A 14,611-nucleotide genomic window follows, 5' to 3' on the forward strand; every position below is an offset into this window, starting at 1 on the left:
TATCCGAGAGACCCCCTCTCTCTATAGACCTCAGGAATGTCACACCCTCTCAGACTGACCCCAACAGCTGTAGAGAGAGAGAGAGAGAGAGAGAGAGAGAGAGAGAGCAAATGGCTCTGGCTATTTTTAGAGTTCATTCAGACTTGAATATCTCTCTCCTTATCTTTCTCTGGACGTGGTTGTTCCTTCTGGAGTTCTCCTCAGCTGAAAGTTCTGGAGAAGCTTCTCAGTGATCAGGCAAGTTCATAAGTACCTGAGACAAACACAGAACTGAGCACATCAACAAGGAAAAGAGTGCAGTGATAAAGTGAAAGTCAACCAGGTCAACATGGCTCTACTGTGTTACAATAGAGGCTGCGGGGATCGATTTGATGCTGACAAAAACTCAGATGGTAATTTTCTCATTTATTTTTTACTCTTTATTATAGTGTAAAAAATAAAAATACTAATAATTTGAATTCAATAATACGCATGTTGAATTATCTATGTGAAGCTCATGGTTGTTAAAAGCCTGATGTTACATAAATCTACTAACAACTTTCAAGAGTCTGATGTAACTGAAGGAGACGTGAGTATCACTGTTTTGTGTTAGACCTGTGAAGTTGTTTTAGAAATGGAAATATATAAATAGAGCTGAGCGACAGCCGATTGCCGCCTGAATGAGATCATCTGGTCTCACGACTTAACTTCGAGTTCTTTTTGGCCCTGAGTTTTGTAACATTTTTTTTACATTTTATATCCAAATGTTTTATTTATAACGTTTTGAAATTAGAAAAGGTGAGTTAGTGTTTGTCCATAAACAGAGGTTTACCATGAATCCATCCAAGTCCCCAGCACTTTTGGAGGTGTTCTGATCAAATGTAACTTCCATACATGGCTCATCTCCCAGCTGTCTCTGCATGTTTCAGTGTTTGATGTATTTATGCCATAAGCAAGGCGTGAGGCCTGTCGAGTTCATAAAAAAAGGAATAAGGATGGAGTTCTGTAGATAAATGTCTCCTGCTAACCCCATTTTCTCTCTCACCACCTGAAGAGGCCTGTCAGTTTCACCCCGGAGTGCCAATCTTCCACGATGCCTTAAAGGTGAGCTCAAAATGTATCTCATAGTCTTTGTTTATGCAGCCGCACGCGCTCTCCGTACAGACCGCCGGCTGCTCGGTTGGTTCTAGCGCTGTACTAGCTTGATAAGCACGTTGTCGGCGTGTTTGCCTGCTTCTTAGGGCGCCTAATATTCATGTTTTTGTTTTATTGGCTGCCTGATGTGGTTCTTTGTTTGGGTTATTCACCTCAGGGCTGGTCCTGCTGTAAAAAGAAAACGACAGATTTCTCAGAGTTCCTGTCAATCAAGGTATGCTAATGATATGATAATCGTGTGGGTTTTCTCAAGCTGCTTTTCATGCACTGCACGTACAGTAGTACAGAGTACAGACTACAGACTGAAACAAAGTGACACAATCTCAGACAGCCACAAAATACTTAATTAAGCTCAATTTGTTAACATGGATTAATGCCATTTATAAACAGTAGCTAGTGTATTATGGACAATATTTACAAAGCCTGCTGGGAAAAAAAATTAGATCAATGAAAAAAACGGCTTAGCTGGTCTTCCAGGCTTGTCATGGCTGGTTTGGAAGACTGGATTTCGAGGGGTTTGGGTCATGCTGGGAGACCGGCTTACAAGCTGAAACTAGCCAACCATCTTTTATGGTGGTTTTAGCTGTTTTTTCAGCAAGGAAATCAGTGAACAGAAGTGTATTTAGGCCTATACATTTTACATTGCCATAGATTAATAGAGGTTTTAAAATTGAACTTACTACACTATGATACTAATTATATTGTAAAACGTTATCATATATGCAAATTCAGTGACACCAAAGCTGCCCATTGCCCACAACAAAAATTGAATGTAAAAGAAAAGGATTTTTCATTTAATTTCAATAGCTTCTACCTGATTTCCAGGTCTAGAAATCACACTTTAAAAATAAATAATAAATAAATGTTTTATTAATCTTGAGGCACCATTGGATGTTTCACATCCATTTATTAGATGCTTTCATCAAAAGTGACTTACGAATACCAAATTATAAATAGCATCCAACATTAGCATTTCTGAATGTTAAGTGCTAGTGCTACAAATGCTCAGAAATAAGTATTAACAGTAGTGATAACACTTATTCACAATGTCAATCACATTCACACAATTTAAAACATGTAATTTATCTGCTCTGGGTCTACTAATTATTTTCTTCCAGTCCTGTTGATTGGCACGTCCTGCCTTCTGTGCTTGTCCTCTCAGGGTTGCACCCGCGGGCGCCATAGTAACGAGAAGCCTCAGGAGCCTCTGCAGCCGGAGGTGACGTCTGATAAGGGCAACGTGAAGCAGCACAGTGGACAGGAGATTATCTACCAGGGACCCAAATCTGCTGAAGCCCTGGAAAAAGAGAGACCCAGGTCTATAGAGTACATTTGTAGCTCACACACGCACACACATTGTGCTCTCTTTCACCCACCAACACATTGTTCTGAATGCAAAATTCATTTGTTTTCCTTCTCGGAAGTAGCGCTCCTTCTGACTGTTGAATAGTGACAGACAGTGACATGTTTTTCGATTCCCTCCTCCTCAGCTCAGATGAGCCCAAGACAAAGCTGCAGGTGAAGATCTCTCCCTCTCTGACTCAGATCCTGGAGAAAATGGAGATCACTGCGAGGGAGAAGAGAGAGAAGCTAGGTGAGAAATCCTGGTGTTCCTCTTGGCCGTCACGCTCAGGATCACCTGCAACACAAGCACAGCAGCACACTATACAAATAACAAAGATTAATAGAGTGGGTTTTACAAGGAAATACGGTTTCGGTCTTGCTCCTTCAAAAACTGGTGTTTAATTGAACGGGGTTCTTGCTGTTTCTTTGTGATTAATTATGAAGTGTGTTGTTTCTCAGTGCCGATTGATGCTAATGCAGTGGTTCTTTACTGGTTTTACTTCAGAACCCAGATTTTTTTATTGGGCATTAATTGACAACCCAAAACAAAAGTAATCAAAAAAGTAATTCAAATTAACCAATGCATTTATATGAATTTTATAATATCATGTTAATGATATACAATTCACAAAATTAAAAAAAAAAGTTTTGGGGTTATCAAAAATAATGTTTATCCATGTGGCAATACAAAACAAGTAAACAAAAAATTAGGGCCGGGACTTGATTAAAAAAATTAATCTAATTAATTAGAGGCTTTGTAATTAATTAATTGAATTTTAATTGCATATAAATATTTGACTTGGAACAATGAGAAGTAATTTTTCACATGGATTTTTTGTATACCATTAAATAATGACTGAATACATAAGCTTAATCAACAAAATATTGTTTATTTATTTCAGTCCAGCGGACCAGTGCAATGTTTGCTATTAAGTTTAGCAAAAGCATATTTGTGATATTTGAGGCTCGATGTGCTGCAGTGATACGCTAACTCCTTGTTGCTCCTGGAGGGCCACTGTCTTGCTGAGTTTAGCTCTAACCCCAATTAAACACACCTGTACCAGCTCATTAAGGTCTTATTAGGCATACTAGAAATTTAGCAGTGTGTTGAGGCAAGCTGGAGCTAAACTTTGCAGGACAGTGGCCCTCTAGGACCGACTTTGTACACCCTTGTTGTATAGCTTGCACACAACCATGCTCTTGTCGACGCTTCCATCCTTTCGTTTTTTAAAACAAAATTTCCCATCCACGGGGCCAAGCAAAGCGGTCTCATCAGCTTCTTCGTTCATGTTCACTATGGTTTGTTGTTGTCGTGACTCCGGAGCATAGACCGTAAAAAAATATGGACGACTCGACATCATCCGTTTCCGCTTGTCAGATTTGAAGCTTTCAGGCGCCCTTGCACGGCGCGGACATCTTGGGACCGAGTCTGCGCAGTAGCGATTTCGGGACCGGAGTTGCGCAGTAGAGCGCAGGAAGTAGGGCAGGAAGTACAGCCGCGATTTCAAAAGCCCGCCCACACTCTCGCAGATGCAGAACAATTAATTATGTTGGTGTGAAATAAACAGTTATGGAAATGTAGAAATTAAAGCTAAAGATCTAATCTGCTCCCAAAAATTTCGAAAAAAGTCCGTTAGTGCCTCAGTGACAACTTCACTCAGAGAAGCCGTCAGTCTCAGCTGTCAATCATGACGTCACACCCCCGTTTTTATAGCATCAATTAACTAACTCAAAGTAAACTTATTTTTAAAACGAACACCTGAAATGAAATCATCGTGATGATAACTGCCTTCAGTGACATACACTAACTTTGGGGAACATTTTTTGAAGTGTAATTTTATTATTTAGTTTGCCTCGCGTCCATTAGAAAACACAGAGGGGCGGCTATACTGGGACCGGTCACCGGGGGGCGATCGAGGCGCGAAAGCTTCAGTAAATGAGAGGGAGACTGCAGGCTTGCTCCGGAGCGCCAAATGGTGTTCCAGTATAATCGGTCCGTCGAAACTCATTCATTGAAAAACGTTCCGCAGGGCAAAAATAAGTGTGATTCATTTTTTTTTTTTTTGCGTAATTAATTAACGCGTTAAAGTCCCGTAGTTAATTAATCTTAATTAACGCGTTAAAGTCCCGGCCCTACAAAAAATGTCCTTAAAATCAAGCAATGGATCTTATGATTAATATTGATTGCATATAATACTAAATATATGCATTCAGTTGGCAGTCAAACATTCTCAAAATACATTGGGGTTCTCAAAAATAATCCATGTTGCAATTTAACAAAAAAGTAAATGCTGCATGTCCTTGAAATAAAAAAAGCAAGCAAAACGTATTATTATTATTGTATTAATATTAACATAATTTTATATTAATGACAAATAAATTGCTAAATAAATTACATTCTTTTTTGCTGTCAATAATTCCCAAAAAACTGTACTTTTATACATTTTGCACGTAAGCATGCATTCAATATACGGTAGTCAAGACTTTTATCATTAGGCCTAACTAAAATAAAACTCAAATCATTATGCTACTTAAAACTAAATAAAAGCTAACTGAAATAACATAAAATGTATATAAAAAACACAAATTTTATTTTATTTCAGCTAGTTGCCAAGGTAAAAGTTTTATTTTATTTTACTTGAAGTGCTAAAAAAAAACTAATAAAAAAAACTAACAAAAATGAAGAAAAAAAATGCGCTGCAAAATTACTAAAACTTTAACTTTAACGAAAACTATTGAAAACAGACCATATAAAAATTAAATCTATTTCAAAATATTAACAAAAAAGTTACAGTATATTATACTAAATAACACTGGTCTAAGTCAAAATGTGAATCAATGTTCTCCTCCGTTTTATTTGTTAATAAGCATATTTATTTATTCTAACTCTGCCTTATGATATGATTAGTTTAACTGTATTATTTGCGTTCTCATTGCTGTTTGTTGGCAGTCAGTAGCACTGCTCTAGTGAAGTGTTTATGCAGCTCTCGCTTCTGCAAAAGGTCATCCCAGTCCTTGGCATTAGCTGTAGATGGCCCACCTGTCCATAATCTGTCACGCACAGATCTCACAGGTCTGCTGTGTTGTGTTCTCATCGGGCTGCAGGATTTACCTTTAGATGTGGTGGGACTGGCTATCGCAAACTTTGAGCATTTGTTGTCTTGTAAAGTCTCTCTGATTGTTCTTGTATTTGACTTTGTTGTTTTCTCTTCCTACGGTAACTTCTCTCCTCTCACTGTCCCACAGAGTCCCAAATCCTTGTGGTTGGGGTTAGGTGCAAAAACATGGGATGCAAAACAGTAGGTGCTCATGGCTTTTTGTTTGTACTTAAAAGCAATAAAAACAACAACAAAAAAAACAGTAGGTGCTCATGTAATATGTAAATCACAATGAAACAAATCAGCTTGCAAAATATACAGTTTAATGCCATCTAGTGGTCATAGAAAATAAGTGTTTTTGTGTAACTACTAATTAGACATCAGCCTCCTTTGCTCCTTACAACTAGTTTCGCGAGGACAGGGCGAGCAGAAACTGATTCTAGATCAGCATTTGAATGTTTAATGGACACAGAGCAGCAGATGAGTGAGAATTAATGACTAAATATCCCTTACTGGGATTTGACCCTAATGCCTTCTTTTAAAGATTCCCTTCTCCGAGAAAAGATCATCTTTAATGGATTAGTTTGCTGAAATCCCAAAAGTTCATCATGTTAATTATTCAGCAGAGCTGTTCTTTAGTCCAGATGAGAGCTAAACCTGCACCAGCAGGGACGTGCTATTCAGAATTGAATTAATTACATTTACATGGTGTGTTTTTTTATAAGAATGTAACATTTTAACTATGAATTTAGCAGTATTATTATGAATAGTTTGAAATGTCACCAATAAGAATTTATTTTATGTTATTTTATGTACAGTATATATTGCACTGAATGTCATTTTATGCATTCAAAGGAGATCTTTGAAATGGATCCAGAGTTTAAATTGTAATTTAATAAATTCGTCTTGCTATAATTCTATTTCAGGACCCTGTCGGTCATGCCATTAAATTTGAAATTTCATCTTTTGTATTGAAAAGGAACCAATTCTTCAATTCTGAGCTGTCCTTTTTGTCAGATTAAAGGTACACTATGGCCCTCTAGCGGTTAAGAAACAAAACTACATACATATTTTGAAGAACATACAAAGTTGGCTCTGCGTGACTGTGCAGATTAATATGGTTATCCTTCTCTACTTCTAATAAAACATTCACTATTCTTCTTAAGAGATATAACCAGCTTAGATGGGATGGATCTCAAGCTGACTAGCTGAAGATGTTACTGTAGCTATACCCATTATAGACACGGTTCTTCCTCGAAAATGAGTTCCCACACAGCTCTACAACAACCATGATGAAATGACTCTTCACAATAGATCATGCTTTACAATGAACTCTGATAGAGAGCTGCATATGACAGTTTATCTGTACTTTACTCACCTGTAAAAAAACAACTCTTGGTGTTCCTTTCATAACATTTCAAATCCCTCAGTTCTCATTACATCTGAAAAGACAAGCTAATGTTGATTCTTGTTTTATTACAAGCTTTCTCACATTCTCACATTGCCAGCAGACTTTTCCTCTGTTTGGCTTTTTTAAACTAGTGATTCCCCGGATATTGGAGATCAGCAGCTCCATGTCAACCTTTCTTGCTTGTTGTGACAACTAACATAATCTCACACTATGAGTCAAAATAGCTGGAGCAACTTTCTCTATTTACAGATATGCGAAGACACACACGTGCGAGTCAAGTACGCTATTTCCCGCGAAAACCATCCCGCTAAGTCTATAGTGTAAACACTCAGAATAGGCTTATCATAGTGAAGGCAAAAACACATTTTGGAAGAAATACTGACTCATTATTTAAATGTTGTTCATTTTAAACGAATTAAGTTTCATAAGTACCTTTAATAACACAATTCACCTTTAATGAGTTGTCTGTTTCAGTGGATAAAAACATCATTAACTGTGAGAACCACCTTAAACACACAACACGTATAGCTCTCTTACAGCTTCCTGCTCATTTTTCTATTTGGAAGAGTAGAAAAACGAGTGTATTTTCAGACGTGAAGGAAGTAAACGGATGACACAGAGCTTGTGCTGAGTTTAGGTGCATCAGCACTTTAAAGTTTTGCTTTTGTAAATATGCTGAGTTATTGTGAGCGGAAATCTCTGTCTACGTTGTGATACACCTGTGTGTACTATGAATAGCTGTTCAAACTATTTTATTTTGTGTGTGCGTGTTCAGACTTACCAGGGTCCAGAGACTGATGCAGAGATTTGCTTACATCATCCCGGGGCCCCCGTCTTCCATGAAGGGTAAGAAACCTGCAGCGTTTGAGACTTTTTTTGGAAATATGACTCATCCTCCAGCTATACTTATCTGTTGTAGACTTCAAACCAACAGACAAATTGTCCCCATTTCCTGTATCTGTTAAAATCCTATAGTGCAAGCACTGCTTGTTTTCGTAAAGCTTTTCACAGAGAACCAATCTGGATTCAGATATACAGTCCATTTCAACAAGACCTCTCGACGTGCTCAAGCTAAAATGATCTTATTATCTGTATTTGTGAGATTAGAGGGGAAATGCATTATAATTCACATTTGCTGTTTATTGTCTAGATACAAATACTGGAACTGCTGCTGCATACAAACCACCGACTTCAACGCCTTCTTGGATCAGAAGGGCTGCACAGCAGGAAAACACTGCTGGATCCCCAAACAGGCAAGAGCTTAGAAGAGCATTTTGACATGGACACACACTGTAGAATCAGGAAACAACCAACTAACCCTCTCTGGAATTTGTTAGATCATTTACTGTCTGTATGTTGTGTTCGTGTTTGGTATGCAGGACAAAAAGAAAGTGGCTTGCCGGTATGATTGGCACCAAACAGGAAACCAGGTCGTTGTCACCATCTACGCCAAGAACTCCAGTCCAGAGCATTCCTATGTGGAGGCAAACCGCACAGTGGTGAGGTCAAATGAACCTGTAAACATGAACTGTTGTGAATGAATGTGTTTTCGTCCATCTTTTCATGTTTTTGTCTTTTCCATCAATCTGCAGTTGTCGTGCCACATTCAGTTTGAGGGTGACAAAGTGTTTCATAAGGACATCCACTTATGGGGGGTGAGATTGCTACACATTCACAGCCTATGATTTTGCAATCATATATCCTCTTGAAATTCTATTGACTGCTTTTTTTAGTGCCTAAGTATTTTTTACAATTTGACAATTATAAGTTTAATATTTTGAATTCTCTTTTAGTTGTATATTTCAATTTTAGTTTAATATTAAAGGGTTAGTTCAGCCTAAAATGTAAATTGTGTCATTGACTCCCTAATGTCGTTCCACACCCGTAAGACCTCCACTTATCTTCCAAACACAATTTAAGATATTTTATATTTAGTCCGGGAGCTTTTCTGTTCCTCCAATGAAAGTGTATGCACACTATACTGTCCATGTCCAGAAAGGGAATTAAAACATCATCAAAGTAGTCCATATGTGACATCAGTTAGTTAATTAGAATCTCTTGAAGCATTGAAAATACATTTTGGTCTAAAAATAACAAAAAAGGCAACTTTATTCAGCATTGTCTTCTCTTCCGCGTTTGTTTTGAATCTGCAAACACAGATTAGAACGGTTATGAATCAGCATAATTGATTCATGATTCGGATCGCCAATGTCACGTGATTTCAGCAGTTTGGCCCGCGATCCGAATCATGAATCAATTATGCTGATTCATAACCGTTCTAATCTGTGTTTGAGGATTGAAAACAAACGCGGAAGAGAAGACAATGCTGAATAAAGGCGTAGTTTTTGTTATTTTTAGACCAAAATGTATTTTCAATGCTTCAAGAGATTCTAATTAACTAACTGATGTCACATATGGACTACTTTGATGATGTTTTTATTACCTTTCTGGACATTATTACAGTATAGTGTGCATACACTTAGATACGCTCTCGGACTAAAATATAAAATATCTTAAACTGTGTTTTGAAGATGAACGGAGGTCTCACGGGTGTGGAACGACATTAGGGTGAGTCATAATGACAAAGGATTAGTTCAGCCAAAAATGAAATGTAAATAATTTGGTCATATGCTTTAGTCTTTAGTCTTTTTTGTTAAATATAGTATACGTTTTTTTCATTTTTTTTTTTCAATCCCTGAATGCAGTGAATAAGACATCTTTGTGCACTTCTGGTTTCTTAGGTGATTGACGTGAAGAGCAGTTTTGTGAACATGGTGCCCTCTAAAGTTGAGGTGGCCATGCGGAAGGCTGATGCTGTAGCCTGGGGCAAACTTGAGGACCCCAAACACAAACCAGAGCCAGAGGTCACCAATGACATGAACAGCATAGAACAGCAAGATGTCAAACCTGACTGGTACATCTCAGATGATGACATCAGTGAGTCTGACTGGGAAGATGATGATGAGGAGGAGGACAAGAAAAAGGCTGAGGAGAAAATAGAAAAAAATGAAGGCGATGCACCCCCTGAGCTAGAAGAGCCTTCTGATGTCCCTCCAGAAAAATGAACATTTATTCTGCCGTGCAGTTATGCATTTCTGAAGTTATGCATTTGTTTACAATAACACATGAGATTTATACAAATGTGGGGCTGCTTTTTGTGCATTTAGCCATGTTTTTAAGCAGTTTTAGTTTTTTCCACACTGCTTTTGTCTGCTAAAATATATTGTATGGGGTTGTGTTCAAAGATTAGAGAAGTTTTATAGAGAGTTTGAAAATATTCACTACTCTTCAAATGTTTGGGGTCGGTAAGATTTGGTAAAGTCTCTTACGCTCACCAAGGCTGCATTTATTTGATAAAAAAATAATAATATTGTAAAATATTACATTTTTAAATAGCTGTTTTGTACTTTTATACAATTTATTTTTAAATGTAATTTATTCCAGGCACATCAAAATTTTCAGCATCATTACTCCAGTCTTCCGTGTCACATGATCCTTCAGAAACCATTCTAATATGCAGATGTGGTCTCAAGAAACATGTCTTATCAATTTTAAAAAATGTTGTGTTTTTTACATTTTTGTGGATGCTTTTTTCAGGATTCTTTGAATGGAAAGGCCACAAAGTTATTAATTTATTTGAAAAATATCTCAATTTAAAATAATATTTACAGCATCTTTTGCTGAATAAAAGTACATACGTTCTTTCAACAACAACTTAAAAAAAACAAAAACCTTACTGACCCCAAAACTTTGATCAGATCTGATCCACTTTTCTGTGGCTTCATTGCAGATTTTAAGCACTGATAATGCGTTTTATGTTCTGAATTGGACTAAAAACACAAGCGGTAAACCAGCACAGCTCAGATGAAGTATATTCTGTGAAATCATGACAAGAAAGTGCTACAAGTCAAACAGCAATGGCCACACTTTATTTTTGCGTCAAGTCAACAGAAACAATCCTGAAGTAGGTGATTGCAGTCAGACAGGGTCTAAGGCCATGGAAGTTTGACTGCAACCCATATGGCAAAAAATATTTTAAATAAAAAGCATAAATAATACATCTTAAAAGTAAACAGTAGTCTTGACAATGAAGAGGACTGGTACCAGCAAATAAAGTCATTCTCTTCTGTTTTGGTTCTTTTTCTCTGTTCAAAGAAAAAAATAAAATAAAACAAATTTTCTGTTCATAAAACCATTGCCTTCCGCTTGTACCCGATTGCCACTCGTAATCGACGTGTTGATACGTGGAGATGGTCAAGTAACGTGTTTGCCATGTCAAACTCAACAGCACACAGCAATGATTCATCACAGATCTGAAACGTTAAAATGAAGACATGCAAAACAAACAAAAAATAACAAGCAAAATTACAGTCCAGGTTTTAGGGGCACAATCTTGACTTCAAATCAAGACCACGCTTGCGATGTCTTTTATTTTTATAGAGCAACACTGTTAGACTTTGGCTCACAACTATCAAGAAAACAATTACGTTGTCCAGTATTGTGTGTATTATCTTCTTTTAATGGAAAAATTGTACCATTGGAGTGTATTGATAAATACTGCTTGAGAACCATTTATCCGTCAAGTTCAAGTTTTGCTTTACCTCAGGGTTTCCATATACAGACTGACCCTTGAGAAAGGGGCGACAGTTAAATAACATTCATAAGTTTGGTTATACTGTCTTATATGTAACATCTCATGGGTTTCCATGAATGGGATACCAGTTTTCATATGATAAAACAAAACACACAACCTTTTTACTTTGCTTCTTTTAAACATAGTTTTTTATATATATATATATTAAAGTGCAAGGCGAGATAAAATACATCTTGAAATGTACGACATACAGCATCACTTTCTTTCACAAGATTTCCCTGCAGAAAAAAGTAAAGAAACAGCTCACTTTAAAACCACTGCGCTCCATTGACTCACTTGGCACAAGAGTTACGGCACTGAAGCTTCTAGAACAACGGCTCAATTGACACACTAGTGATACACCATCACGACTTGGCTGACGATCCGAGAGTAAAAAGAAACAAAAATAGACCTTTTTCCTGCATAAGGGCATGAAAGGCATGCAGAAACTGAGATGGTCTTTGATAGATACAGAGACTGGATGCAGATTAACTATTCAGCCAGTTTGACTAATAATACCACCGTACATTCATTCATCAGGATATCATTTTTTTGCATGTGTTTAATTGTCTTCATTTTAATACAATTGTTTTGTTTGATTTAGTTTGTTCCTTTCTTGTTGTTCAGGCGGCGACAGGACGGGGGTTTTTTTCTTCCTTTTGGAGAGCGAAGAAAGTTTATAGTTTGTGTCTGACGGCTGGAATACTAAGTAGCGAGATGAAAAAAAGAAACGGATTTGGTCATGCATGGGAGTGGCATTGCTGAAAACAGGGAGAGATGGTAGACGGTCCACTTCCTACTCCCTGATAATGAGCTTTTCCCATGACACCATCCGCAGGCAGAGAAGAAACGGAACAGAAGCACAGTAATGCAGTGCCGGGCCACGCCCCTCCAAAAAAAGCTCACAAACACAGGGGTGGGGCATGTGTCTGCACAGGTGGTCTCACGCCCTCCATCACTGGGCGTAAAGCAGCATCCCGTGGCAGTGTGTGTCCTCACAGCTGAGGTGCAACAAACTACTTCAGTTCTTCAGTTGCCTGCAGGATCCACGTCACACACCCCACCTTTGGTATCCCATGATCCTGAGTGGTGCAGACAAATGTATTAAGAATAAGGTTGCAAGTTGAATTTGATCATTAAATGTGATTATTTAAAAAAATCAATTAAAATAATGAATTATGCATCTGACCCATCTGTAAATGGCTCAAGGAATATTATGCAAGACAGGGTATTATGCAAGACACCCGTAGGGGTTAATGTGGAGTCGGCCCACTCTTTGCAGCTATAACAGCTTCAGTTTTTCTGGGAAGGCTTTGCACAAGGTTTAGGAGTGTGTTTATGGGAATTTTTGACTATTCTTATAGAAGCTCATTTGTGAGGTCAGGCAACTAATGTTGCACGAGAGGGCCTGGCTTGCAGTCTCCGCTCTAATTCACCCCAAAGGTATTCTGTTGGGTTGAGGTCAGGACTCTGTGCAGGTCAGTCAAGTTCTTCTATACCAAACTTACTCATCCATGTTTTTATGGACCCTGCTTTGTACACTGGTGCACAGTCATGCTGGAACAGGAAGGGTCCATCCCCAAACTGTTCCCACAAAGTTGGGTGCATGAAATTCTCCAAAATTTCTTGGCATGCTGAAGGGGCCAAGCCTAACCCCTGAAAAACAACCCCACACCATTATCCCCCTCCATCAATCTTCACACTTGGCACAATGCAGTCAGGCAAACACCGTTCTTCTGGCAACCACCAAACCCAGACTCGTCTTTCGGATTTCTAGACAGAGTCACTCCAGAGATCCCCATGGAAACCCATTCCATGAAGCTCTCTACGCACTGTTCTTGAAATAATCTGAAGGCCACGTGACGTTTGGAGGTCTGTAGCTAAAAACGCTGCAGAAAGTTGGTGACTTCTTTCACAAATGTTTGTAGATGCGTCTGCATGCCTTGGTGCTTGATTTTATACACCTGTGGCCATGGAAGTGACTGGAACACCTCAATTCAATGATTTGGAGGCGTCCTAATATGTGTGGCAACATTGTGTAGTTGGTATTTAGAGTACAACGGGGCTAAAGGCTCCACGGGGTAAAGGGCTCCTTTGATTTTATTTTCCTCTAGTCTAAACCATTAGATGGCACAAATCCTTGCCTCAGCACTTCCCAAAACTTCTGCTTTTCAAGATGCACATGGAAACTTGTCTTGTCTTTGAGGCGATCTTAGGCAGCAGGGTAAAGTTGATCCTGCTCTCATTTGATCTAATATTTGATGTTTCTAAAAATGTTGTAGATTTAAGTAGCAAATACAAATCACTACAATTATTGAATATATTTTGAAACAAAGGTCTTGTTAATGTTAAAGTTTTGTTTGAGGTAATTAAAGCAACAGTTTTTCAATAATGGAAGAATATGTAAAGTATGGTATTTGGGGTAAAAGGAACCCCTGCTGTTGGGGCAAAAGGCACCATATTTAACATGATAATAAACAGCCGGCTGACTTTTCCCTTTGTTGACATGACATGGTTAGATTCAGATGGTAAGTTTCATATATTAAGTTGGGTGTCCATCTTAGAGATAATCAACATATGTATAATTAAAACAATCATATTTAAAAATGTGATATTAATCATATCATAATAAAATATAAGTTATTCTTATATTGTTATTCTTTTAAATCTATATTAAATTATTATGGGAGCTACTTTAATGCTTTCATAATCATTAATTTTTTAAATGATTTTGTTTCTATATTTTTCAGATACATTTCTATATAAACATTTTAATGGCAGCATATTTGTTGATCAAAAATGTATTATTTTATTAATCAAAAATAAACAGAAAATAGTTTAAACTTTGCTAAAGTGATTGTTTTGAACAAGTATTAACTTAAACATGATTAAAAACATATTATTTTAGCTAAAGTATTTGTATCAATGCGGAGTGCCTTTGGCCCCATGCTGGTGAGCCCTTTGGCCCATGTGTGGGGTAAAAGCCCCCTC

General features: G+C 37.7%; 2 protein-coding genes and 1 long non-coding RNA gene across 5 annotated transcripts in view; 1 reads left to right on the plus strand and 2 right to left on the minus strand.

The window, feature by feature from the left end:
* Positions 1-122: 122 nt before the first annotated feature.
* Positions 123-1,284, minus strand: LOC137075643 (uncharacterized). Its single transcript, XR_010905074.1, has 3 exons — positions 1,028-1,284; positions 812-945; positions 123-253 (listed from the first exon to the last, which is right to left on the minus strand). It is a non-coding gene; the product is annotated as an uncharacterized lncRNA (long non-coding RNA).
* On the plus strand, positions 191-11,179 carry zgc:92429 (uncharacterized protein LOC445063 homolog). The gene is made up of 11 exons (XM_067444464.1): positions 191-392; positions 1,034-1,083; positions 1,292-1,348; positions 2,297-2,451; positions 2,625-2,728; positions 5,725-5,777; positions 7,763-7,833; positions 8,138-8,240; positions 8,367-8,486; positions 8,580-8,642; positions 9,729-11,179. The coding sequence occupies exons 1-11, from the start codon at positions 329-331 to the stop codon at positions 10,050-10,052; spliced, it is 1,164 nt and encodes a 387-aa protein (XP_067300565.1). The 5' UTR covers positions 191-328; the 3' UTR covers positions 10,053-11,179.
* Positions 10,895-14,611, minus strand: part of si:dkey-172j4.3 (diacylglycerol kinase delta) — a 97,524-nt gene continuing 93,807 nt past the window's right edge. For all 3 annotated transcript variants that reach the window (XM_067444452.1, XM_067444434.1, XM_067444443.1), the window contains one exon: positions 10,895-12,702. In XM_067444452.1, coding sequence (XP_067300553.1) covers positions 12,650-12,702 — 53 coding nt within the window. In that variant the 3' untranslated portion in view covers positions 10,895-12,649. The remainder of the gene's footprint in view (positions 12,703-14,611) is intronic.

The sequence above is a fragment of the Pseudorasbora parva genome, chromosome 1 (assembly GCF_024679245.1).
Source record: "Pseudorasbora parva isolate DD20220531a chromosome 1, ASM2467924v1, whole genome shotgun sequence".
Lineage (NCBI taxonomy): Eukaryota > Metazoa > Chordata > Actinopteri > Cypriniformes > Gobionidae > Pseudorasbora > Pseudorasbora parva.